At 45.7% G+C, this 27,813-nt stretch overlaps 2 protein-coding genes and 1 pseudogene across 5 annotated transcripts in view; 1 reads left to right on the top strand and 2 right to left on the bottom strand.

Moving 5' to 3' along the window:
* Window positions 1-3,084: 3,084 nt before the first annotated feature.
* On the bottom strand, window positions 3,085-3,338 carry LOC150069193 (small ribosomal subunit protein eS27 pseudogene; annotated as a pseudogene).
* A 2,501-nt stretch (window positions 3,339-5,839) lies between these two features.
* Slc51a (solute carrier family 51 member A) lies at window positions 5,840-14,698 on the top strand. Its single transcript, XM_090332161.1, has 9 exons — window positions 5,840-5,877; window positions 6,580-6,674; window positions 9,589-9,743; window positions 10,326-10,399; window positions 10,795-10,953; window positions 11,437-11,548; window positions 11,960-12,106; window positions 13,773-13,878; window positions 14,310-14,698. The coding sequence occupies exons 1-9, from the start codon at window positions 5,840-5,842 to the stop codon at window positions 14,444-14,446; spliced, it is 1,023 nt and encodes a 340-aa protein (XP_090188287.1). The 3' UTR covers window positions 14,447-14,698.
* Window positions 14,699-15,089: 391 nt separating this feature from the next.
* Window positions 15,090-27,813, bottom strand: part of Pcyt1a (phosphate cytidylyltransferase 1A, choline) — a 44,160-nt gene continuing 31,436 nt past the window's right edge. For all 4 annotated transcript variants that reach the window (XM_090344484.1, XM_090344475.1, XM_090344494.1 and 1 more), the window contains exons 4-9: window positions 25,569-25,685; window positions 24,675-24,826; window positions 21,616-21,694; window positions 21,050-21,192; window positions 19,811-19,999; window positions 15,090-18,808 (exon numbers count right to left, since the gene is read on the bottom strand). In XM_090344484.1, coding sequence (XP_090200610.1) covers window positions 18,602-18,808; window positions 19,811-19,999; window positions 21,050-21,192; window positions 21,616-21,694; window positions 24,675-24,826; window positions 25,569-25,685 — 887 coding nt within the window. In that variant the 3' untranslated portion in view covers window positions 15,090-18,601. The remainder of the gene's footprint in view (window positions 18,809-19,810; window positions 20,000-21,049; window positions 21,193-21,615; window positions 21,695-24,674; window positions 24,827-25,568; window positions 25,686-27,813) is intronic.

Raw genomic sequence — 27,813 nt, 5'->3', positions numbered from 1 at the left:
TCTTCTGGCCATTCCAGCTGGCCCACCTTTATGCACTCTCACCATGATGCCTTCCCTGGGGCGTGATGCTCCAAGAGGCCACAAGAGGCCACGAGAGGCCTACAGGATGGGACTGCCCAATCTGAAATGTAAGATTCCAAAACTGAGCTAAATAAACCACGTTTCTTCATACAGCACTCATCTTTAGGCCTTTTGTTATAGCAACAGGAAATAGACGAATACCAAGATAAGATGACACCGGAAAGTGTGATCCTCACCATCCTTCCAGGCCCGGGAAGCGAACTGTGCTCATCGCTCCTCCCACCTCTAGCCACTTCCATTTTGTTCCTGTTTCCAAAGCCAAAAGTGAACAAATGGCTTTTACATCTTCTAGTGGAGACAGCCTTGTTATTATGGTGGACATGATTTCGTTTCAATATATAGTTCAGGCTGGTCTCAAACTCAAGATCCTTTTGCTTCTGCTGGGATTATAGGCATGCATCACCACAATTGGCTCCCCAAGCCTTGAACATGGAATCTTTACATGTTAGACCTGGTCAGTCATGCTAGTGATTTTTAAATATCAAAACAGTGGGTGGGACAGGGAGGGGGGCGCTGGGAGTGTGGCCAAGTAGCAGAATACTTGCCTAGCATACATGAAGACCAACCGGGGCTCGATTCCTTGGCACCACATACCCAGAAACAGCTGGAAGCTGTGCTGTGGCTCAAGTGTCCAAGGACAGTGCTCAGGCTGTGAGTTCAGCCTCAGGACTGGAAAAATAAAATAAAGTAAAATAAACAAAAACAGGGCTATATAGCAAGTCCAAGGGCAGCCTGAGCTACAAAGAGAGAGACTGTCTCAAAAATACAAACAGAACAACAAAAACAAATTTCATTTCTGGGAGAGATAACTGAAAGGATTTAAATATGTCCATGTGTATAGGAATAACACTCATAGGTAAAATTCAGTGTACATGGATCAACAAAATGTGGCATATGCATACAATGGAATATTATTCAGTCTTCTAAAGGAAGGTGATTCTGACCAGTTATAAGCCAATTATAACAAATGAGTTATAAAAAGACAAATACTGTGTGAGATACTTACAGAAACAAAATAGAAATGAGTGGTTGTAATGGGCTAAGGGGAGAGGGAATGGGGCATTCTTGTTTAGTGTTTAGCATTTCAGTTTGACAAGAACAGAATTTTGGGAAGTTGAGCATCAGTGGTTTGTGCCTATAATCTTAGCTACCCAATAGACTTAAGCAGAATCTTATATCTGATTAGCCAGCAAAAATTTGGAAGAAGTATAGCTCAAGTGGAAGAACACCAGCATTGAGAGGGGAAAAAAGCAAAAACAAAGGGAGAAGGGACAGTGTCCTTGCCCTGAGTTCAAACCCTAGTTCCAGCTCTGGCACACACACACACACACACACACACACACACACACACACACACACACACACACACATTAAAAGACTGAAGTTTAACCACAGGTACTAGCAGCTCATGCCTGTAATCTTGGCTACTGAAGTGGCTGAGATCTGAGGATTGCCATTCAAAGCCAGCCTAGGCAGGAAAGTCTGGAAGACTCTTTCTTATCTCCAATTTATCAGCAAAGCCATGGTTGGAGAGCTGTGGCTCAAGTGGCAGAGTGCTAGCCTTGAGCAAAAGCAGCTCACATCTTGGGGTTCCATTCAGCCTGTATACTATTGTAAATAACAAAGAAAAGACACTCAGGCATTGTGCAGCTGTGTTTCTCTCCTAGGAGTATCCTCTTTTGGTCTCACTGCCTGTGAGTATCTAGAATCCTGTATAATTGATCATATCCCAGGGCATTTTAGAGCTAACTTTCACATATCAGAGAGAACCTGATGACTGGAATGGCTGGTCAGGCTCGTGCCCTCTTACCCACCTCAGCTGTGGACAGCTAGCTAAGTGGCAGGACCCCACCCAGGTCTAACCTGAGTGCCACACTCTAGAAATTTTGGGTGTACCCTGCAGAGCTGAAGCCTCTCTTGGTCAGTGCTCCATCCAGGAGCATCCAGTGTCCTGGGGTGTGTCCGAGCCACCACGGCTGCACTGTCAGCAGACTTGAAACCCCATCCCCACCCTCTCCTGCTTTCCTCTCCCCTCCCCCAGACCCTCTGTCATCCTCAGGTTTGGAAGAAGGTCCTGAGCAAGATGCTATCTATGCCAAGAAAGTCTAAGGTTCAGGACTGTGGACATTTAAACTCAAGGCCTCTCACCAAGCTAAAGATGAATGACCCAGGGAATGTTCTGGTAGAAATAGTTCAAAGAAGCTGAGTCAGTTTTATGTCTTGTTGGGGTGGGGCTGAGGCCATTAACCCCAGGGCCATTCCCTGGGGAGCCGCTGTCCTCAGATTCCTGGGTCCCAAGCCTTGCACTTGAGGAGAAGGGTACAGCCAGAGGAATTTTGAGACCAACACAGAAATAGTTGAGGCCAGATGTGATCCTGAATTACATCACTGAGGAATTGCTTCCTCTGCTTGTGTCTCCTTCCCAGGGTCCACAACCCTGTCCTGGGCCCTTTCTCACTACTTGAAACCTTGCCTTAAACCTCTTCCCTTCCTCACACCCCACAGCGAGAGCCTCCTTTCTTTTGTCTTTTTGTTGTTGTTGTTGGGTGTAGGACTTGAATTTAGGGCCTGAGTGCTGTCCTGGAGCCTCTTTGTGCTCAAAGTTAGCACTTTATCACTTGTGTCACAGCACCACTTCTGGTCTTTTCTGTTTATGTGATGCTGAGGAATCGAACCCAGGGCTTCACATATGCTAGGCAAGCACTAAGCCACATTTCCAGTCCTGGAACCTAGCTCTTTCCTTTTTTTTTTTTTCTTCCAGTCCTGGGGCTTGAACCCAAGGCCTGACCACTGTCCTTGGGCTTTTTCCTCAAGGCTACTGCTCTACCACTTGAGCCACAGCACCACTTCCAGCTTTTCTGTGTGGTACGGAGGACTCAAACTCCAGTCTCCATGCATGCTAGGCAAGCACTCAAACTCCCGGCCCCGGAACCTAGCTTCTTAACCACTTTTTTTTTTTTTAATCCAAAATGTGTTTACGGGGACAGTTTCCCACCATCTTTGTTAGTGGTGCTTCCTTCTGAAAGTACATCCTTCTGTAAGCCTGGCTTTTCCTCCTGCAGGCTGGCAGAGGACAGTGGAGCAACCAACACACACGAAACTACTGTTTGTGCATGGCTAAAGACCGCAGTGATTTTATAGCATCCTGGGCATTTCACACCCATGAAGTAGGAATTAGGGCTCTGCACCAGTTGCTTCTTTTGTTTCCTCTTCTCCTCTTCAGGAGAGGGATGAAGGAGATCTTTTGCAAGAGGCATGTTCTCGGGAGGAGCTGTCATAGCCAGAAAGCCACTTTTTGTTTCCTTTGTCAGTCAAGTGGCTTGAATTCAGGGCCTAAATGTTGTCTCTGAGCTTGCTTGCTTTGTCTCTCCTTTCCTCCCTTCCTCCCTCCCCCTCTCTCCTTCCCTTCCTTCCTTCCCTCTTCTTCCACCCTTTCTTTCTTCCCTTTTTCCTGCTCAAGGCTAGCACTCTTAACCCTTTGAGCCATATCTCTACTTCCTGTCTTTTGGGTGATTAATTGGAGATTAGAGTCTCACATAATTTCTTCCAGCTTCAAACTGAGATGTCAGCTCTCAGCCTCAAAAATAAACAGTATTGTAGATATGAGCCTACAGCAAGGAACTCTTAATGTCTCTGAATATCAGCTTTCTTATCTGGAAAACCTGAATAAAGATAGTACTTCTGAGTCCTAGGCGGCTCACCCTGTAATCCTAGCTACTTAATCTAATTAAACTGGAGTTTAAGCCTCGGTACTGGCACATACACAACAACAATGAAACAACGTCACCTCTTTCACTCTTCCTTCCTCCTTCCTTCCCACCCTCTTCTCTGTGTCTCCCTCTCCTCCCCCCCTTTTCTCTCTCCCCCACCTGCATCTTTATTTGGGGGTAAGGGTATCCTGGGGCTTGTGCTCAGGGCCTGGATGTTGTCCTTTAGCTTTTTTTTTTTTTTTAATTAACGTTGATTTTTTACATCATATTTCAAATAACAAGTTTAACAAACAAGTGTTCAAGAAGGGAATCTATATACAATCACTGGGACTTAGTTTTTAGAACATAATCAAAATTAGGCTAAGGGTTTGTATGTCATAGAAACGTATTAATTTATGAAATAAAACATTATGTCTATAGAGTCATAGGGTTTTTATGTCTATATAGTTATGTTTATATTTCCATTACCATGTTCATAGCATTGGGTATGCAGTTATAGTCCTCGCTCTTGTACTCTTTGGATTTAATAGCCACATATTAAGGATACCATGCACCTTTTGTTCCTTGACTTGTTTCACTCAACATGATTCTCTCTAGATTCATCCACTTCCCTGCGAATGCCATTATTTTATCTTGTCTGTTGGCTATGTAGAATTCCATTGTGTATATATACCACATTTTCTGTATCCATTCATCTGCAGTAGGGCATCTGGATTGTTTCCATCGCCTGGCTATTGTGAATAGTGCAGAGATGAACATAGCTGAGCAGGTGTCCTTATCATATCCTGGGTTATGATGTTTAGGGTAGATGCCCAGGAGTGGTATGGCGGGATGGTAGGGAAGGTCAGTCCTTTAGGTTTTTTGCATTCAAGGCTGATACAGGTGCTCTACACGTGAACCACAACTCCATTTGATCTCTCTGGTGGTTAACTGAAAATAAGCATTTCATAGACTTTCCTGCCATGTTAGCTTCAAATCACAATCCTTAGATCTCAACCTCCCAAACAGGTGGGATTACAGGCCTGAACTACCCAGCACTGGCAGTTAAAAATGAAGCCTCAGACTGCAAACCCGGCCTAGTGCTAGAGTTCTTGCTTAGCATGTATGAAGCCCTGGGTTCAATTTCTCGGTACCACCTATACAGAGGAAGCCAGAAGTGGTGCTGTGGCTCAAGTGGTAAAGCACTAGCCTTGAGAAAGCCCAAGGACAGTGACCAGGCCCTGAGTTCAAGCCCCAGGACTGGCAAAAAAAAAAAAAAAAGCCATGAAGTTAGCTAGGTCATCATCCACACATGGTGGGCTGAGCTTCAAGAAATAAAGCCCATTAGGGACCAGGAGTTTGGCCTAGTGGTTAAAGTGCTTGCCTGGCATGTGTGAAGACCCGGGTTCGATTCCTCGGTACCACATGCATAGAAAAAAGCTGGAAGTGGTGCTGCGGCTCAAGTGGTAGAGCTCTAGCCTTGAGAAAGTCCAAGGACAGTGCTCAGGCCCTGAGCCCAAGACCAGGACTGGCAAAAAAAAAAAAAAAAAAAAAAGAAAAAAAGAAAGCCCATCAGGCCTCTGGCTTTGCCAGCCAGGTCTTTGGTCCACACACAGTAAGACAGCCTCAGCCTCCCACCTCTAGAGCCCAGAGCGGGCTCTGCCGGGTTCCCTAGGAGTGACTGAGCAGGAGACTTGTAGGGCTGAGGGAAGAGGAGTTCTGTGTAGGGTCTGACAAGCCCGGGGAGCAACCAGAGGGCAGAGGAAGGGTGGGGGTGGACCAGAAGCAAAGGGTAGGCAGACTTTCCTCCAACTGCAATGGGAGGGACCTCGCCTAAGGACTCCTTGGGAGGAGTCGGGAGCCAGCCTAGAGGATCAAATTCCTCTACAGTGACCTCTGAGACAGGCAGCTGGCATCTACAGCCAGAGAAGGAAGCTCCAACTACTCTACCTGCGCTCAGTCCTGCCCTGCTCCTCCGGAAAGGTGCTGGGAGAAGCCCCTGCCTAGCCCATTGCTCTGCCCGGCCCCACCTGCTTCTCAGTTTCCGTGCCTGCCGCAGCAGAGAGACCATGGAGCTAGGCAGAACTCAGCTAAAACTTGACCCCAGGTAAGTAAGGGTGGCAGGTGCTGGCCGGGGAGCCAGTCTCCCCTCCTCCATGCTTCTCTTCTAGAGTCTTTGACTGACAGGACTGAACGCAATCTGGCTGCCCTCTAGGTCCTCAGGGAACTGGGAACTGAGCCCATGCATGGCTACTTTGAGGCTTTGCCTTTGCCTCCCATACTAGACAGAGCTAGAGACTGTGGAAGGCATTCCCAGAAGGAATGCACACAGCTCCCAACCAACAGGACACCTATTTCTGGCCATTGGAGTTCTCTTCTCCCCACCCCTCCTCCCTTTTCCCTCTCTTCCCCCTCCTCTTTTGTTGCTCATGGTGCTAGCACTCTAACACCTTGAGCCACAGCTCCACTTGTGCTTTTTAGGTATTTAAATGGAGATATGAGTCTCATAGCCTTTCCTGCCTGGGTGACTTGGAACTGCAATCCTCAGACCTCAGTCTCCTGAGTAGCTGGAATCACTGGCACGAATACCCCCAGGGCTTGGCTCCACTTTTTCTCTTGCCTCTTTCTCCTCCACCTGCCCCAAGGCTATTTCCCTGATTGGAATGAAGAGAATTATGGGTCCTTTGGTCATGACAGCCAGACCTGTCTAGGGCCAATGGGCAACATACCTGGGCCAGTTGTCAGTCCACTCTGACACAAGCCCTTCCCCAGTCCCCAGGGTTCTGAGTCCAGGCTGGTGTCTCCCCAGGTACACAGCAGATCTCCTGGAGGTGCTGAGAACCAATTATAGCATCCCCTCTGCCTGCTTCTCTTACCCACCCTCTGCAGCCCAGCTCCTGAGAGGTGAGTCATAGACCCAACAATAGCTGACAGCAAGAGATGCTGCCTGTAGGGCCACCAGGAACTGCCAAGGCATCTCAGGAGAAGTGGTCCCGAGCTAGCCAGCCTGGGGACTGGTGGCCCTATCCATCCTAGCTAAAGCCTTGGATAAAGGTAACTAATTCCCCGGTGACTAGCCCAGGAGACAAATCTAAAGTGGGGGCTCCATAGATCCTAGCCTCAAGGCACATTCAAATTCAGCTTACTGGAACTTAGAACCTATTTTAGATTCCAGATCCTCTAGATGGATTCAAGTCCTCTAGGAACCCTAGAGGCAGCACAGCATCCTCCTTGGAAAAGGCCCAATGAACTCACTCCAGAGGAGCAGCTCTTATAAGGGGCTCAACTTGGATGAATCTGTTCAAGTTGTCACAGTGCTAGTTCTTTGGATCCTATTGGCAAACATCTTTTAAAGGTGAAAGGCTTAGGGTTGGGTGTGGTAGTACACACTTGTAATCCCAGCTATTCTGGAGGATTACAATCCAAGGCTGACTCAGGCAAAAGTGTGAGACCCAATTTGAAAAACAAAGACATGAGAAAGGGTATCAATGTATGTGAAGTAATGCACCTTCCATCCGGCGAATGTAATGTAACCCTTCTGTTAATTACAATAAAAATACATGAAAAAAAGAAAAACAAATGAAGACACAAAAGATTGGGAGGCATGGCCTTGAGTTCAAACCTCAGTACTGCAAAAACAAATCAATTAAAAAGGGAAAGGCATAGGATGAAACTCAGCTTATTCCCTGGATACCAAAACCATTGGTAGTCGTGCATCTTTATAGAAAACGTGGATCACACACACACACGATTTGTTTTCCTACTGTGTGGTCTGAGATGATGAATAGGAATCAGTGTCTCTGAGCCACACACAGCTTTCCACAGCCAGATCTCACACACTGGACTCCTCTGAGCGTGGGGCAGGGGGACTTACCATGGCATGTCCTTGGATCATGTCCAGCTCCACTGCAGATGCTCTGAGCCAGAGTGCTGCCAACTTCCATTGTGTCCAGAGATGCCTTCGTGGTACCCTGGCACCATCAGCCAGTGGCTGCCACATCCAGCTCCAGGAAACAACCAATAGGAGCTTTCAGCTGGTGGTAGGCTCCCACCAGCTCCCCGCTCAGGGGACATTTGGCAACGTCTGGAGACAGTTGGGCTTCCTATGCAGGGGCTCACTGCTGGCATCTAGCAGGTGGGGGCCAGGGAGATGGCCAGGTAGAGGGGGCTACAACCCCACAACTGCTTTTCAGGCCACAGCATCACTACACTCAGGTGGAGATACCAATTTACCCAGGGAAGTCATACTGGCATTGCTTTGCTACAAAAACGTGCCCTAAACAGGATGATCAAAGGAGGCAGGGGTCTGCCTCACTCCAGGAGGAAGCATGGGACTGGGGGAGGAGAGGCAGGTGAGGCGCTGGGGCAGGGAGAGGGTAAGAGAATGAGCCACGCCTTCCAGACTTGCAGACCAAGAGACTAGATGTGGAAAGACCCAAGGTTACCATGAAGGTGTGGGGGTAATCAGGCCACTGGGAGGGCTGGGCAGGAAAGGTGGGGCCCGATGCCAGGAGGCCCAGAGATTGCACTTTATCCTGACTGAAGCTGCAGATGAGGATACTGAACAGGGGACCATTAATCAGTAATCTGGTAGACTGGAGGAAAGAGCCTAGAGGGAAGCAGGCCCCTGTGGAGGAAAGGATAGGGTGGGCTGAAAGTGCATGGGCCCCAAGAAGAAGCAGGCCAGCTGGGAAATATCTAGAGAGGGAGTGCAGATATTCGTGCAACCACTGTGGATTAATGAGATATAGCTACAGATCTGAGCCTCCTCACTTCTGGTAACCTAGCCATTCCCATTGTAGGTGTGCGACACTTGTTAACAGGAAAGCAATTCAGCTCAGACAATGAGGAAACGGTGTTTTTGTAGATGATGACATTTATATAGATTATTTTCCTTTTCCTTTTTTTATTTTGTTTCTGAGACAGTCTCACCATGTAGCGAAGGTTGGCTTTGAGCGTTTTATTCTCAAATACTAAAGTTCAAGGGAGACATTGTACAATATGGAGGCCCTAGATAATAATGACATGGTACATAGTCAAATGATGCTAAAATAGCATCATTGGAAATATGCTATTCGAAATATTTTGAGGTAAAAACCAAAAAGATAAAATATGTGAGGTAATAAACATTTGGGGTTTTTTGTTTTGTTTTGTTTTTGCTAGTCATGGGGGTTGAACTCAGGGCTGAACACTGTCCTTGGACTTTTCTCAAGGTTAGAACTCTACCACTTGAGCCACAGAACTACTTCCAGCTTTTTTTTCTATCTATGTGGTACCGAGGAACTGAACCCGGGCCTTCTTTATTTTTCTGATAGGGTGCTGTCCCTGAGTTCTCCAGCCCAAGGCTAATGCTCTACCACTTTGACCCACAGCACCACTTCCAGTTTTCTGGTGGTTAAACGGAGATTAGAGCCTCAAGACTTTCACACCCAGGCTGGTTTTGAATCTCAATCTTCAGATCTCAGCCTCTTGAGTAGCTAAGATTACAAGCATGAGCCACTGGTGCTTGGCTAGGGTCTTACTTTAAAACAAACAAATAAGCAAACCAAAAAATCTCGGGCCATGATCTTCCTGAATAGCCACATCCAGTTGTTTTTATGGCTGAGGTGGAAGACAAGGGTCATCTCGTGAGCTTTTTGTCTAGGCTGGCCTTGAACCCCAATCCTTCTGGGCTCTGCCTCCCAAGTTACTGTGATTACAGGAATGAACCATTGTGTCTGGCCCCAAAGTCCCTTTTTAATAAAGGAGTGAAAAATTGGTCAGAATCCACTGGAGCACTATCGGGCTCACGAGGGTCTACCTTCTTCTTCTGCTCTAGGGCAGGGACCTGTGGAAATCACTCTCACCATCATCATGACCTTTCTGGTGCTGGGCTCGATCACCATCTTCTTGGAAGATGCAGTCTATCTATACAAGAACACTCTTTGCCCCATCAAGAGGAAGACTCTGATGTGGACCAGCTCCGCCCCCACGGTGAGGGCTCTGGGGCCAGCCTTTGGGAGGGACTGGAAACAGGCAAGGACCAAGGTGTGAATTCTGCTAAACACAGCAATTCGTGTTAGACCAGAGTTTTCCACCAATCTGATCGCCACTTGTTTAGAGGACCAGCCAGCCAAGTGACAGAGTTCATACTGCAAGCCAGCGCTGGCGGCTCGTGTCTGTAGTACTAGTTACTCAGAGGCTAAGTCTGAGGATTTAGATTTCAAGTTAGCTGGCAGGAAAGTCTGAGAGATTCTCCAATTATCTACCAAAAACTCCAGAAGTGAAGCTGTGGCTCAAGAGGTAGAGTCAGAGACAGTACCAGAAAGAGGGAGGGGGAAAGATAACACTGCAAGAGCTGTGGGGCAGCCTCCAGCGACCCAGCTTCCTGTTCAGGCAGCCAGTACAGAAGGAAAGACATTTTCCCCAGAATTATGCCCCTGAACCATAGCCTCTGCTCCAGCAGCCGTCATTTCTGGCTTTTGGGGGCCTGAGATGGACACTTGAACTCAGTACCTGCCGCTTTTGTTCACTGGCTAGCACTCTACCAACTGAGCCACGCCTCCAACCCTGCAGGTGGTGTCTGTGTTCTGCTGTTTTGGTCTCTGGATCCCTCGTTCTCTCATGCTCGTGGAAATGGCCGTAACCTCGTGAGTGTCTCACCCCACTCCTGTCTGTGGGTGGGCATCCTTCAAGGGCCCCCTTCTGCTCTTCAGGTTCACAGGGCCCATGTTTTTAATCCCAGTTGCTTATGAACCAAGCCTTTCCCAACCTGGGCTAGTCAACTTCAGGTTCTCGTCCAGGGCCATGTGATTTGGGTAGCTTTCTCAGCCTTTGTTCTCAGAGCCCCCAATTCCCTCTTTCTGGTCCTTTGAACTGTCATCTCTTGGTCCTCTTGAGTCACATGTCTACAATGCCAGCCCCTTTCACCTTTCCCTCAGTGTACCCCCAACACTCCCCACAATCTTTGTCTCTTTGGCAGCAAAGGCCCTCACTTGTCCCCGGGACCTGGTTCTTACAATGCCCATTTCCTCCTTGAGTCCAGGTTTTATGCAGTATGCTTTTACCTGCTCATGATGGTCATGGTGGAAGGCTTTGGGGGGAAGGAGGCAGTGATGAGGACACTGAAGGACACCCCGATGAGAATCCACACTGGTCCCTGCTGCTGCTGCTGCCCCTGCTGTCCCCACCTCATGCTCACCAGGTGAGGCGGGAGGGCGGGGTCCTGGGAGACAGCTGAACCTCTCCTGGCCCTCTAGCCTGGCCGCCAGGCTCTTGATATTAGGCTTGGCCGTCCCACAGCTGGGCCCTGTGCATGGGCGTCCAGGCCTAGGACGCTCAGGAGCTGCTTTCTAAGCTTTAGCTCTCCGCCCTGCAGGCCTTAGGCACATGATGAACACTGATTTACTTCCCACTTCTGCCTGTTCTGGTGAGGGGGCTTGGGGCCAATGTTGCTAATTCTTATGCAGGTAGTCTTTTCATCTGGGGTGACTGGGAAGCAAGGAAAGGGGAGGAGGCTTTCCAGTGATCTCAACATTCTGGTGTGTTCCTGGGTTCTCATCCATGAGACAATTTTTGGTGTCTGGTGAGGCAGAACAGACTAAGGCCAGGAGCCCAGGGCGGGATCTGGGAGGTCTTGGAGTAGGCGGTTCGGGGATTGAGGTTTCTAACCTTCTTTCTCCCTCAGAAAGAAGCTTCAGCTGCTGATGGTGGGTCCGTTCCAATACGCCTTCTTCAAGATAATGTTGGGCCTTGTGGGCCTGTTTCTCATGCCTGACGGCATCTATGACCCAGCAGATGTAAGCAGGGAGAAAAGAGTAGCAAAGGGGCCAGGAGTTTGACCTAGTAGTGGTAGAGTGCTTGCCTAGCATGCATGAAGACCTGGGTTCGATTCCTCAGTACCCCATACCTAGAAAAAAGCCGGAAGTGGTGCTGAGGCTCAAGTGGTAGAGCTCTAGCCTTGAGAAAGTCCAAGGACAGTGCTCAGGCCCTGAGTTCAAGCCCAGGACTGGCAAAAAAAGAAAGAGTAGCAAAGTACCTTTGGGCTCCAGCTTATATGTCTCAGAGTGGCTGTGGAAAAGCAGAGCCTCAAATTGCGGGGTGGGGAAGACAGAAGACTAGATTAGGCCAAGGCTTTGGGTTGGGAAGAGGAGAAATGAAAGCAGGGAAGAGCTCGCCTCCCTCACTGACCATCTTCTACTCTGCCCCAGATTTCTGAGAAGAGCACATCTCTGTGGATCAATACTCTCCTTGGGGTCTCCACTTTGCTGGCTCTCTGGTCTCTGGCCATTGTTTTCCGTCAGGCCAAGCTGCACCTGGGCGAACAGAACATGGGAGCCAAATTTGGACTGTTCCAGGTAACTGTGCCCTCAGAGAAGAGGGGAGCGGGGCAGGCTTAAGAATAGAGCTTCAGGGGCCTAGAGCGTGGCCTAGTGATAGAATGCTTGCCTAGCATGCAGGAAGACCCAGGTTTAATTCCTCTATACTGCATACACAGAAAAGGCCACATAATCCTAGAGCTACTCAGGAGGCTGAGATCTGAGGATCACACTTCAAAGCCAGCCCGGCAGTCCAGGCATGAAAGTCCATGAGACTCTTCAATTAATTACCAGAAAACCAGAAGTGGTATTATGGCTCAAAGAGGTAGAGTGTTAACCTTAAACTGAGGAGCTCAGGGACAGCACCCAGGCCCAGAATTCAAGCCCCATGACACCCCCCCAAAAAAAATAGAGCCTCAAAGAATTGGGAATCAATCATAAGATCAGAAAGCCTAAACTGGGTATCACTGGCGCATGCCTGCAATCCTAGCTACTCAGGAGGCTGAGCTCTGAAGATCACGGTTTGAGCCACCCTGGGCAGGAACGTCTGTGAAACTCTGATCTCCAATTAACCACCAAAAGGCTAGGCCTCATGCGCACCAGCCTTGCACACAGCAGCTCAGGGACAACACCCAGGCTCTAAGTTGAGACCCTAGGACTTGGCACAAAATAAACGAAGCCTACAAGCAAGACTGAGACTCTTTCTCTTCAACTTTGGGTTTTCTGTGGGATTTGGAAAATGGTCTCCGTCCTTCATTTGTCTTTCTGTGCCATTTTAGTTTGTGGCTTCCATTATTATCAAAATACCACAAAGCCCATGAGACTAACAGAAATGCGTAGTTGAGAAGGAGGATGCCTAAAAGATGCAAGGTATGCGCCCTCTGGAACCCGCTGCGGGCCCTTGCTTCCTCCTCCTTTCTGGTGGTGGCCAGCTCTCAATTCCTTGGCTCTCCTTGGGCCAGCAGCTGCATCACACACATCTTCATGTTTATATTGCTGGCAATATTTGGGCAATTAACTACTTGAGCCACAGTTCTACTTCCAGATTTTTGGTACTTGATTTTTGGTATTTTCCTGCTTGGGTTGACTTTGAATAGCGATCTTCAGATCTCAGTCTCAGGCATGAGCCACCAGAACCTTGTGGGACACTATCTTTAAAACATGGAGTGCTTCATGAATCTGTGTGTCACTCTTGCACAGAGGCCATGACCATCGCTATTGTTCCAATTCTAGTGTGTCACCAAAGTGAGCACTCAAAGACACTTTATTAGCTAACTGCCCATCTGTTCCTATAATGAGCTAGGTGAGTTAGCCTCCTTTAATTATCCATTAAGTGGCCATCAATAAGAAAAATAGACTTTTTTGCCAGTCCTGGGGCTTGAACTCAGGGCCTGAGCACTGTCCTTGGGCTTTTCCTCAAGGCTAGAGCTCTACCACTTGAGTCACAGCACCACTTCCGGCCTTTTCTATGTATTTGGTATCGAGGAATCAAACCTGGGTCTTCATGTATGCTAGGCAAGCACTCTACTAGGCCAACCAACTAGCCAAATATGTTCTTGTGAGCAACTCTAATAAGATTCCAATTTGTCTAAAGATGAAAACTTGTTCAATCGAGTGTGATCCAACCTTCTGTAGCTGCACAGATGAAACAGGAGCCATGGCTGGCAGGCCTCAGGCTCACCATTGCCTCCCCCCTGTTCTGCAGGCGCTTGTCATCCTGACTGCTCTGCAGCCTGCCATTTTCTCCATCTTGGCCAATGGCGGGCAGATTGCTTGTTCACCTCCCTTTTCCTCTAAAACCAGATCTCAAGGTGAGCATATACGGGCTTTTCTGTGCGATGATGCACTTTGGGACAGAAGTTAAGTGTTTGACATTTAGTCAGAATATTCAGAAAGGAGTCTGGAAATCTGAATAAGGGATAACACAGAGAACTGCAAATCCAGTCCTGACAGCCATTTCCGAAAGCCATAGGTTTAGTCTTCAACTCCTTGGGTAGGAAATAGGCTAGATTGGTTAAATGAACATGAGAAGCTTCTATGCTAATCTCAGATCACAGGAACTAGAACCAAGTTCTGATTCTGACTTTATCATTCCATCTTTTGGTCACTTTAATTTAGTATCCCTAGGTCCTAGTTTTTGGGGAAATGAGAGTAGGTAATTCTCAGCTCATAAGGTAGGCTGCAAGAGGGATGCCATCTCCCTAAAGAAATATAACCTATGTTGTATTACACCCACACACAGTGATGAATTGCCACCTCCTCATATTGGAGACTTTCCTGTTGACTGTGTTGACACGAATTTACTACCGAAGGAAAGACTACCAACTTGGATATGAACCTTTCTCATCTCCAGACCCGGGGCTGAACCTCAATGCCTGAATGGCTTGGACAGTGGAAGCAATGCTGCACTTTGTAGATTGTGCGATTTCTCAGTCTCTCAATACACTGTCAGCATAAGCTGGCAGGTTACCTTTGACCAGACAGAGGAAGGTAAAACTATGGAATAGGCAGAATCTTGCCCAAAGAAGGGATTTTTAAGTTTTGTAATAAACAGGATGAAGTCTAAACTCTGTAACTAGGCTCATTGCCTCTGAGGGTGACACTAACCCTGAAAGCTTATATGTGGAAAGGCCATGAGGCACCTTCAGCAGGGGACAAGTATATGTGGGAGTATGCCAGGAGCAGGAGCAGACTTGGCTGGGCATAATGGCAGCCCGTGGTTTTAAAGGGGCCAGACTTTTGGAGTGCAGAGGTGCTCTTTCCTTATGTGTCTCAATGACACATTTTTTTGTTTCTTGCCAGTCCTAGGGCTTGAACTCAGGGCCTGTCCTTGGGCACTTTTTGCTTAAGGTTAGCACTCTGCCACCTGAGTCACAGCACCACTTCCTGCTTTTTTTTCCCTGTGTATGTGGTATCTAGGAATCGAACCCAGGGCTTTGTGAATGCTAGAGAAGCACTCTACCACCAGGCTATGCCCCGGTCCCTGACACAAGTCTTGTATACCAGGAAATGGAACAGTAGGTAAAATCACATTGCCTTTATTTGGCAAAATGGCACAAGCCAAATAACTGTGAACAGACAGGAAAATGATACACTGAAGCCTAACTGAGGAAACTTCCACATGGACTCCCACTGGTGATAGGTGAATGCTTATGCCAAGGCCAGCAGTTCTTTCCGGCACTCTAGTGTAACTAAACACCTAACCAATCAATTCTTGGTGTTCAAAACGGTCAGTGCCTCACCAAAGGGTGGGAGGCCCCGTTCCCACCTAAAGGAAGACAACCCGTCCCCGCAATGTGAAACCTGGCGTTCTTGTTTCCTACCCCATTCTTGAGTACTAACTGGAAACTGGTAGACAGAAAAACCTTTCATTTGAAGAAAATTAATATTGAATAGTATAATCCCAAGAATAGGTTCTACTCATTTGTTTGAAAAAATAGAAGCTAGAGACTATCTTTATCCCCTGACCATTTGCTATATGAGAGAAAACAATCACTGTTATGAGTTTGAAAAATATAACTTTAAAAAATACTTACATTGGTAAGTTTTAAAAAAATACCACTAGTCTTTAAAACATTAAGGGAATCTCTTTTTAAAAAACCTGGTTTAATCTCTGCTGCATGTATGCTAACAGAAAATCTACAAGGTATGGCTTAGGCATTAAAGAAAAGCATAACTGATTTGGGAAGATTTTAGGTCGGGGATGTGGAACAGAATAAAAAGGCCATGGGCTGCAGGAAGCAGGCTGCCCAGGCACAATACAGACCCTAGGAACGAAGCACTAGGAAGCAGCGCTGGGAGGGCGTGCCAGAGACTGCAGCGCCCCTCGAGAAAGCAAGCGCGGCTCAGATGTTGCTTCCGTTATCCTGTGAGGAAGGGTCAGAAGTCTCTTAGGCTCCCTCATACCCTTTTCTTCAGGATTTTCAACCTCTTCGCATCCCCAATTTGTCATCCTTAAGCCCCTGCAGTGTGTGTGGCGTCAGCTGCAGCAGTGAGCCATTTCTGCTGCTCCACAGTGGCAGCCTCTATGCTCCAGGCTTGTGAACCCAGTGAGTGAACAGAGAAAAAGTTCTGACCAGACCCCTCTGGGTCATAGTCAAAATGTCTCCTTGGCACCAGCTGCAGGGCTTCTGTCTCAGCTTCTTCCTCTCACACAGACAGAGGCTCTGAGGCCAGAGGTTCTGCCAGGCTCTTTTGTCTTGGCCACATCTGGCCCATACAGGCTGCCTGCTTTCCTGTACAGGATTCAGAGAAACAGCTCCACAGCTGAGGTCCCCTGTCTCAAACACGCCCTTATGAATGCAGATACCAAGTATGGTCACGGCACATACCTCTACCCTCATTTAGCTAGGCACATGGCCAGCAATGCATGCTTCCATCAGCACCATTGTCCAGCACCTAAGTCTCACCCGAAAGCCACACCACAAGTGTGTTTCCAGGCCAAATTATCTGAAAACATATTAGTGTTGGAAGACAGACAGAAAAAGGGCACAGGGGCCTCCCCAGAACATTGCCTAGGCTGGCCCTAGCTGGTCACAGATGTCAGTCTAGATGCTCCATTCCAGTGCCCGGCATGCCACAGCAGCCCAGTGACCATACATTTACAGAAGTGACTGCAGGAAGGACAGCCACCGTGGGCAGCTCCCTGTCATTCCAGCATACCTGGGTGATGGGCACTGAAGAGAACAAGCAGGTGGGTTTAACAGCGTCACTGCCTTTCTGTACCAGGGAGAATAAGGCAGAAGGAAACAGGGGGATCCCCACAGAGAAGACTGGGGCAGAAAAGTTTAAAAAGGGCCATACAAACAGCTGCATAATGTGAGAAAACATTAGCTTCAACTGCTTCAAAGAAAGGATTCCTGGCCAAGGCTGTGAGTCAGGTGTGATAGTTATAAACAGCACTTCATAAGAGTTAGCAATGAGTTCCCATGGGCCATCAGGACAGGAAGTGGGGCCCTCTGCCCCACCCCTCTGCCATGCTCTATCTGTGGCTAGGAGCTTGTGAATCCCTCCAAGGGGCAGTGACACTAGCCTCGGACCCTCAGGCAGACCAGCAGCTTTGACTTTGAGGTGCACACAGTTCACAGGGACAAGAGACGAGAGAGTGGTATTCTCTGAAAACACTAAAACCTCCACCCCTACAAGGGGTATTTATGAGTGGCAGATGGATTCTGGACATTAACAGTTTTGCCCTTAATCCAACTACAGACTGATGGTCTGCTAGGTGATGGAGCAGGAGACAGGATGCAAGGGGCTTAAAAATTACATCATGCTCAGTAGCAAGGAGTGATTAAGCAGAGTATCCTTCCTTCAGTTGGAAATGCAAGTGCTGAATCCTCCTGGGCATCTTACAACCGAGGAGGTAGGGCCACTGTCACCAGGCATAGATAGAGTGTGAACCTGCGGCTTTCTGGAGCAAAAGTGGAGGGAAGTCCTGCCAATAGCAGCTCTCAGAGGAAAAGACACTTTCCATGAAGTACTGTACTGGTCCTGACTATAAACATCCTCAGGGTGGGGAAGGGCAAAGGAAAGGAAGGTGCTTTCTTATGCTCTGCCTCTATGCTCTGTGTGAAGTTTTCATAGTATTCATGTTCAAAGTACAGACATCTACAAAATCTCCTTTGTATAAAGCTGGGTAAGAGCACTGACGTAATCTCAGCAGGAGCTGAATCTACACGGATGTGTGCGTGACTGAGTCTCCTCCACTCTCCTCCCCAGTCACAGTAACCCTCAGTGTGCCTTCCTTGGCAGGAAGACTGCCAAGAGCTCCCAAATAACTGGGCAAAAGAATTTCGTGAGGATAAACACAGCAGACTGCAGCTGATGCTGTGTAGTTGGTTCTGTCCCCATCAGTGTCTTCATGGACCCCATTGGGTCCAGCAAGAAACTCCTCAGGGAGTAATAGTCAGACTCCATCTCCTCCTCCCCACAGCCATGCAGGCACATACGTGTACTAGCAGTTCATTTAGGGGGTTTATAACTAATTCAATTTCATCTTTTTTTTTTAAGGTAATCAAAATTCTGTTCTTCCTTCCAAATTCCCCATCAGCATGGCTCACTGCATGAAGGACTTGGCCAGCCACTCTGCTTCAGAACAGAGGGCAAGCGCTACAGTGTGTTAGGAAGAAAAGGCCTCTGGGTATTACACCACTTCCTTCTTCTGCCCACTCCTCAGGGGCAAAAAATTAGTTCTACTTACTATATTTGAAAGGCTAAGTTTTAAAAAATTAATAAAAATGACAATTTCCCTGTCAAGATCACATGAACATAAACAGTAACGCAAAGTCCTTGGGGAGGACAGAAGGATGCGCAACAGGTTTCTGAGGCGCACTCAGTCTCCTTGGTGTGGGTGATTGGCTTTCAGAGGATGGGCTGTTTTGTTTTGTTTTCCCCATCCCCAGCTCCTCTTGCCCCAGCTGTCTTTTCCTTGGTAGTTGTCCTTAGGTTTAGTGTTGGGATCAGAATGTGGAATTCAACAGAGAGCTTCTGAAGGTGATGGGACAGAGGGCGGGAAAGGAAACGAGGGAAGAAAAGTTAGTCGTCTTCATCCTCACTGATATCATAGGCTGCGGCCTTGCGCCTAGAAATATTTGCTGGGGAGCAAGGTGGGGAAGTCTTGCCAGAGAAGGGCCAGCGGAAAGAAGGGGATGGGGAGCGTTCTCGAGTGGGACTGCTGCTGGGACTTTGCTTTGGACTGATGGCTTGCAGCATCCGGCCTTTTCCTTCTTTCAGCATGTGTTTCTGGGGAGATAAAAGAAAGAGTTAGAAGATTTGTATGGACCAACTTAAATCACCACGGGAGCACTAGAGACTCCAAACATAGAGTGCCCCCTCTATGTTCCTTTATTCATTGCTGGGGACTAAGCCCAAGGCCTTTTATATGCCAGGCAAACCCTCTACCATTGTGCTACACCCCCACGTTCCGCAATATTAATCAGGACTGACTGAGCCGTAGCAGGGACACAGCTGTAATTTTAAGGGATTTCCTCCCTAACGTGATCTAAGCCATACACTTTATTTAATGATTCCCACAGCCACCAAATCCTTGACTTCTATGTCAAGGGATTATTTTGAGAGCTCCAGGCCAAAACAAAGTAATTAAAGTGGGCAAAATGTTACCTAACCCAGTTTTCAAGTTCTCTGAAAAGGAAATTTCAAATTCTTCCTATACCCTCACAATCAGTTCCTTCCTGATATCGAAACTAGGATTATTTACTTGAGCTCAGGGCATGAACCCTGTCCTTGGACTTTCTCAAGGCTAGAGCTCTACCACTTGAGCCTCAGCACCACTTCCGGCTTTTTTCTATGTATGTGGTACCGAGGAATTGAACCCGGGTCTTCGTGCATGCTAGGCAAGCACTCTACCACTAGGCCAAACTCCCAGCCCTTATTTGCTAATTTTCAATGAGAGAACTCCTGCAGCTGCTGTGCAGTGAAGGCAACTTTCTTTATCAAGTTCTCTATCCCTTCAGGTAAAACTTTAAAGTAGAAGGAATCTGGGCAAGTCCACTCATTTATCTTGTCACTAGATTTCTAAGTGAATAGTAATCTGGCAAAGCTCTTTAGATAAATATGTGATTGCTTTCTGTAAAGATTTTAAGAACTTTTGAAGGAGAGTTGAAACATGGTTCTGCCCAGGTAAAGGGAAACAGGCAAGATTACTGGTAATGTTGCTATCCAATCTGGTCTAGGGTTCTACTCTACCCTCCACAGCATGAGTTGCCTAGAAGGAAGGAAACTTACCAGGGCTCCTTCTGGACCAAACATTTCCAGGAAACTTCCAATGAATTCTCGGGACTTCTCCTCCCATTTCTGAATGAGATCAATACTTTTCTCCTCTACCTTCTGAACAAATTCTTTTGACTTCTCCTCCACATCTTTCACTTTCTTCTTTACTTTGTCAACACGCTCCTGCAAGTGGTATTTCTTCTCCTAGGTAAAGAAATAATTGTTCTCACCAATAATACCCACCCTGACCCTCCCAGCCAAATCAGAAAGAAAACAAAAATGACACTCTTCTCAATCTTCAGCTTTGCTTTCATCTATCTTATATATATATATTTAACACAGCCACAGGAAAGACAGGCTGTGGATGTTCATCTTATTCAGACTGTTTTAAGATCAGGCCAAATCTTGGCATATGAATATGTCCAACATCATCCAAAATGGAGAGGACAGGCAGAAACAAGATCACTGCACCCAGCATCATCAAGACTATGACAACTGTATGAGGTTGAAAGAGGTACTAGATCTTTATTTAAGTAATGTAAGAGAGGCTGTAGTTCAAGGATAGAGCAGTAGCCAAGAGCTGAAGAGGTCAGGGACAGTGTTCAGGGCCCATAGTTCAAGCCCCATGACCCAAAAGAAAAAAAAAAGTCCAAGGCTGGCCCAGGCAAAAGTTCAAGACTCTATCTGAAAAAAATAAATAAAGCCAGAAGGTATGGTTTAAGTGGCAGAGCACTTGCTAGCAAATGTAAAGCCCTGAGTTCAAACCCCAGTACCACCAAAGGATAAAATGGGAGCCATTGTTTTAAATGTGTTGATACAGTGTGACATCTTATTTACTTATTTAACTGGCCACATGTCTTTATATAAATATGTTTGTATTGGACCACTAGGGAAGAAAGGACCTCTCTTTGTGAAATGCCCTACAGAGTGTTTCCTGTAAAAAGACATTGGGGAGGGCCGGGAGTTTGGCCTAGTGGTTAAAGTGCTTGCCTAGCATGCACGAAGACCCGGGTTCGATTCCTTGGTACCACATATATAGAAAAAGCCAGAAGTGGTACTGAGGCTCAAGTGGTAGAGCTCTAGCCTTGAGAAAGTCCAAGGACAGTGCTCAGACCCTGAGCTCAAGCCCAGGACTGGCAAAAAAAAAAAAAAAAAGGCACTGGGGAATGATAATCACAGCAGACATGAAAAGCAAGTTCATGTCAGATGCAGTGGGAAGCAATGAGTACCCTAGGATCCAGGGCTGGAACTCACATTGATAAAGCTGACATTGAGCTCCTTTGCTGTGTAGCCCCTCTGTAGATTCCGTCTTGCATACACATCATAGTCTCGGACAATTCGGGTGATGATGTCTGATGTGGAGATACCTTCTGTCCTCTGTGTTGGAGCAAACATGCCTACCTCCAGAAGGTAAGGACAAACACTATGAGATTCTGGCATGCTTAGGCAGGAGGACTAAACGGAAATACAGCAACTCTCCTTTCTATTCCTCAGGAATCACACCCCACTACCATTAAGTGAAGTCTATGGACAATGGCATGCAGAATGAGGGTTAAATCAGGAGCCACAAGTAAGAAAAAGAAGACCTACATGGCCCCAAAATTAAGAAAAGTATTGGGCTAAGGAAGAACATCTTGAAATTAGAGAGACGTATCAAAATTGAAATCCAGAACTGATGGAGGTCAGAACTATGTTACCTATACAGTTACCCAAAGTATGGCTAGGGGATGATGAATTTTCCTCTGTAAAGTAGAGATGTGGCTGAATCTCTATAGCTGCCCAAGATCCCATGAAGTAAAGATGGATGTCAGCTTACTCACCCGCGTCCTTGATGTGCTTATAAACATCATCACTCCCAGCAGAAGAATACGGGATGTCATCATGGGCTACAAAATCAATCTGACAACAAGGAGATATTTCAAACCGGGGAAAACTACCATTCGGGAAGATTCCTAAGCTGGGGCTGGTGGCTCACACCTATAATCTAGCTACTCAGGAGGCTGAGACAAAGAATCAAATTCAAAGCTAGCTGGGGCAAAAAGGCTTTTTTTTTTTGCCAGTCCTGAGGCTTGAACTCAGGGCCTGGGCACTGTCCCTGAGCTTCTTTTAACTCAAAGCTAGCACTTTACCACTACAGCCACAGCATCACTTTCAGCTTTTACTGTTTATGTGGTACTGAGGACTCGAACCCAGAGCTTCATGCATGCTAGGCAAGCAGTTTACCACTAAGACATATTCCCAGCCCTGTGAGACTCTTATCTCCATTTAACCATCAAAAAGCCAAAAGTGAAGCTGTGGCTTAAGTGACAGATTACCAGCCTTGAGCAAAACAGCTAAATGACAATTCCCAGGCCCTGAGTCAAACTCCCCAATGCCAACCACACACAAAAAAGGCACCCAAGGACTGGGAGTTTGGCCTAGTGGTTAAAGTGCTTGCCTAGCATGCACAAAGACCCTAGTTCGATTCCTTGGTACCACATATATAGAAAAAGCCGGAAGTGGTGCTGAGGCTCAAGTGGTAGAGCTCTAGCCTTGAGAAAGTCCAAGGACAGTGCTCAGGCCCTGAGCTCAAGCCCAGGACTGGCAAAAAAAAAAAAAAAAAAAAAAGGCACCCAAGTATGTAAAAGTACAATGAAATCCCCCAATACAAGTAGTGTAAAATAGTAATAGTAATAATAACAACCCTGTAAATCAATAAGCAGAAGCTAGGCCTCAGATGGATGTTTTCTGTACCTCTTTTTGCTCTCAAATTCTGTGATCATTCACAAAATGACTCAACAAAATGACTTAACAATTATACCTCTGAAGATAGCCAGTTTCTCTTCTAGGTATTTCTCCCAGTCTACTAGAAATGCTAGCTTCACTTGGTATACCAGTGTCAATGCTATGACCAATGAGAGAAGAGGATTTCCTGGTGAGCTAGATTAGTAGGTGGAACCCAGAGAGGAGGAAATCTCCACATCCTCCTGGGTCTATAAGGATTGGTCAAATAAAGGGTTCTATAAGTGTTATATATGTCATTTGGTTTTCTCAGCTCATAAGAAAAGGAGAATATAAAAACAGAACACAAGAGGGGCCAGGAATTTGGCCCAATGGTAAGATTAGCATTCAGGCCCTGAGTTCAAGCCCCAGGACTGGCAAAAAAAAACAAAAAACGGAACACAGAGCTTCCTCACTAGAGAAATACATTTATCCTAAGAGCAAACAGACCCAGAGGTCTGAAAGGACTTTTAGTTTCAATATTTATCATCTATGACTCTCAATACCTGTTGTAAGAGTGGGAAGAGACAAGTACCAAGGTTTAAATGAAGGGCCTTGTACTTACTAGGCTTGATTGCTCAACTGGTGTTCTACCACTTGAGCCATGCCTCCTGCCTGACCTTTTCTCTGGCTATTTTGACGATGGAGTTTAGAAGACTTATATGTGAGCTACTTGTGCCTGTCTTCAATAATTTTTTGAGAGAAACAATATATTTTACGTACTCCCCTCAAACAGACCATAGGGCTTTGCTGCAACTGGTCATGTGGTTACTGCATCTTTGTCACCTGGTATATTGTATATACGCTTATTTATTTGAAATAGGAAAGGAAATTGGGGGAAACAAGATGAGTGGGAGGAGGTTGGGGAAGGATAACAGGGACAAAAACATGAGAAAGGGTATCAATGTGCAAGAAGTAATGCACCCACTACCTGGTGAATTTTAACTGTAACCCCTCTATATATTACCCAACAATAAAATAAATATAAACACAACTACATAGACATAAAAATCTATGATTCTATAATGTTTTATTATATACATTAATATGTATTTATGACATACAAACCCTCAGCCTAATTTTAATTATATTCTAAAATCTAAGTGCCAGTGATTGTATTTAGAGATTCCCTTCTTGAATACTTGTTTGTCAAACAAGTCATTTGAAATATAATGTAAAAATCAATGTTAATAAATTCTTTAATAAAAAAAGGAATAGTGTGTGAGGGCAAAAAAATTAAAGCTGATTGGTACTTGAGCTGAGGACCTCCAGCCTGGCTGGACAAATCCATTTCCTCTTTTAGGTTATTTTTTTAAATATTAGGACACATATTGCCTTAATGTGGGAGAATTCAAAGGAGGAAAGGAGTTTTACAATGATTAATCCTTGAGGGCTGGGAATGTGGCTTAGTGGTAGAGTGCTTGCCTAGCATGCATGAAACCCTAGGTTTGAGTCCACTGTACCACATAAAGAGAAAAGGTTGGAAGTGGTACTATAGCTCAAGTGGTAGAGTGCTAGCCTTGAGCCAAAGAAGCTCAGGAACAGTGCTCAGGCCCTGAATTCAAGCCTCATGATTGGACAAAAAACAATGATTACTCACTCCTTGAGTAAAAGAACAATGCCAATGTGCAATTTCTAGAAAAAATCAAAGCCCTGAAACAGAACTTCAGTTGATACAAGAGAAGTCTCTGCTAATCTTGTTTCCTAAATGTGAACTTGTTGAGAGCATGTTGAGGGTTGTAGTTATTTAAAAGAGACTGATAAGCTCTAAGGAGACACATATAGAGTACAGAAAAGACACCTTGGAATTGACAGTTCAATTCTGGCTCTGCTAATGGTACAACCTGAGCCTCACTCTTCATATATACATAAAGTGGAAATAATAGTCACCCCACAAGATTGTTGTGGACAGCAAATGGGCTATAATGGTTATAAAAGTGCTTGTAAACCATCAGCCCTCATACTAGTATTCATAATAATCAATGCTCTCACCTGTGATGTAAAAGCCATACAAAAGGCACAAGAAAAACAGGACTATGGGAAATTAGCCCAAGTGCCAGAACAATTGCATGTTAAGGGGGCTGTAAACATGGATGAGGGCTTACAGCCAGCTGCTTACCCGGTGTTCTGCCAGGAACTCAGGCGTCAGAGTCCAGGGGGCATTCCTCACTACCTCATCCACATAGCGGCAGTGTTGCACTGCGTCATAGCGCTCATTTTCATTCATCACTGTGAAGCCTTTGAAGTTGTGCGTCAGCTCATCACTGCAGACTGGGTTTACCACATCACAAAAAAGTTATAAGGCAGGTCTCTTCTGTTTATCCTTCCTCAGTCACCCACCTTCCCCATCTTCTCCCACTTCCCAGGCCAGCAACCAACCTCCCCACCAGAATAATACTGGACAGCCTGGGATAGCAGTGCTTTCCTAATCCTAGACCCACCTACAGAAACGATGTTCACATTTCTTTCCTTTGTTTTTTCTTTTTTTGGTTTATTTTTAGATCCAAGACCAGAACTCGAGCTCAGTACCTACACTTTTGCTCATTGGTTGGTAGTACTCTACCAACCAAAGGGTTAGTTATTTTTCTAATACTCATTATTACATTCACACTTTGGAGAAGACTAAAATCTCTGCTAAAATGAGCCTGATGCATATTTCTACATCAATCAAGGTTTTTCAAATGTTCTCCCATTTCATTTTCATAAGACTGGACTTGGACCATATAACTATTGTACTGTGGTGGGCTGCAGATGATAAATGGAAATGCTGTTCTTGAGTAGGGATCAGGATCAGTGTTGTTCCCATGAAGGCAGAAACTCAGCTAACATGAAGGACATACTGAACATCTTAGGTCACTGAGACTGCAGCTCCTCTCTCCAGGCTGAAGCTGGAGACCACATTGGCATTATATACATCCTCCATAGAAAAACGTACACAAGAGCCATGTGCTCAGGTGACATAGACAGGAGAGATAAAGACTATTGGGTAGCTAGTCGTCAGGTGTTGCCTTACCTCCTACAATTAGATATGTATTAGGGAAAAGGTTCTTTGCTTGCATCAGAGCCCGGGCATGACCAGAATGAAACAAGTCAAATATTCCATCTGCATAAACTCTCACAGGCCGTTCACCTAAATTCAAATGAAAGAATTCATTACCCCCCAAAAAATACACATATTCAATACCTCATTTGCAACAGATAAAAATTGAACTTGTGCCAGGCACCATGGCTCACACCTGTAATCCTAACTACCCAGGAAGCTGAGATCTGAGGATCGCTGTTCAAAGCCAGCCCAGGCACTAAAAGACTGTGAGACTCATATCTCCAATTAATCACTAAAAAATGAGAAGTGGGGCTGTGGTTCAGGGTAGGGTAATAGCCTTAAGCTGAAGAGCTCAGGGACAATCCCAAGCCCAGAGTTCAAGCCCCATGACCCACAGAAATAAAAAATAAAATAAAAAGGAACTGGTGAGTGTGCCATGCCTACATACCCCTCTCAAGATGTTCAAGCTGATTGGGCAAGTAAGTTGACACTGTGAAAAACAATATCACAATCTTCCCTGACTAAACACTATATTCATGTTTTCTATTACCTCCATGAACTCTGTTGGCCTGCTTGTATCAAACATCTTCGGGCTGGGAGTTTGGCCTAGTGGTACAGTGCATGCCTAGCATGCACGAGGACCGGGGTTGTATTCCTCAGTATCACATACATAGAAAAAACCAGAAGTGGTGCTGTGGCTCAAATGGTAGAGCTCTAGCCTTGAGGAAAGCCCAAGGACATTGTATAGGCCCGGAGTTCAAGTCCCAGGACTGGCAAAAAAAAAATCAATCCTGGGATATATTTTATATATTATTAATATGTATAATTGGGACATATTTATATATGAGATATATTTTGTATGTTATTTGTTATAGATAATTGCTTTTATAATCAAGCTATTCTGACTGCTTACTCACTTCATTTCATTCTGCCTTGATTATTAATAAGCAGTGTTTTCCTTTGAAAATAAACCTATCCACTACTGGCCAGAGTAAGGAGTGATGGAGGGGGCCACAACTGAAAAGGAAGGAGGGCTAGCACATAGGTAGACCAGTTATCCATCACACTCTCATTCTCTGGTTCATCCTTCAAGGTTTACTCTGTGATAATCAAGTTCCTTAAAGCATTTCTCCTTTCTAATAAAAACCATGTTACATTTTCTAATTTAGGGTGGATATACTAAGTATTTAAATTCAAACACAAATATTTTAGGACTTTTCATTATACCATTTCCTCTCTCCATTAATGGGGAAAAATGTCAACTATTTTTTGTGGTAATGAAAAAGAAGCCAGAAAATTGTCATGCTTCAAATGATAAGGCTAAAGAGTACAAGTAACTTATTATTTCTATATGTGAATAAAGGAAGACATTTCACTGTGACAATAGAAAAATAGCAGTAGGAATATCTCTTTCATTCTAGGAAAGAAGAATCAGAGCCATACAGATAGACAAATCTGAGGGTGGTGAAAAGGTAAATTTCACTCCTGCCTTAGGGGCTATAAATCAAACTAAAGAAAATTGATTTTCAGGAAATTTTAGAGGTTTCAAATAGCTTTATCTATATGAAACTTTTAAACTGAAATATTATGTCTATATTGTTGATAGGAATTATCTATGAACTTCTATGAGGAAAAATTAGGTAAAACTTACCAAGAGATAAATGACTGAGTATGGTGGCCCATACTTATAATCATCCCCCAGTGCTTGGAGGCTGAAGCATAAGAATTGTAAGTTTGAGGGGCTGGGAGTTTGGCCTAGTGGTTAAAGTGCTTGCCTAGCATGCATGAAGACCCGGGTTCGATTCCTTGGTACCACATACATAGAAAAAAGCTGGAAGTGGTGCTGAGGCTCAAGTGGTAGAGCTCTAGCCTTGAGAAAGTCCAAGGACAGTGCTCAGGCCCTGAGCTCAAGCCCAGGAGTGGCAAAAAAAAAAAAAAAAAAAAAAGAATTGTAAGTTTGAGGCTAGCCTGGGATACTGAGCAAAACCTTGTCTCAAGAAGCAAAACTAGTGGCTGGGAGTTTGGCCTAGTGGTAGAGTGCTTGCCTAGCATGCACGAAGACCCGGGTTCAATTCCTCGGTATCACATACATAGAAAAAAGCCGGAAGTAGTGCTAAGGCTCAAGTGGTAGAGCTCTAGCCTTGATAAAGTCCAAGGACAGTGCTCAGGCCCTGAGCTCAAGCCCAGGATTCTCTGGGGTCGATTCCTCAGTACC

Source organism: Megascapheus bottae, chromosome 1, assembly GCF_031878675.1.
Source record: "Megascapheus bottae isolate mThoBot1 chromosome 1, mThoBot2.hap1, whole genome shotgun sequence".
Lineage (NCBI taxonomy): Eukaryota > Metazoa > Chordata > Mammalia > Rodentia > Geomyidae > Megascapheus > Megascapheus bottae.
The sequence above is the reverse complement of the archived record's forward strand: the minus strand, read 5'-3'. Positions and strand labels throughout refer to the sequence as shown.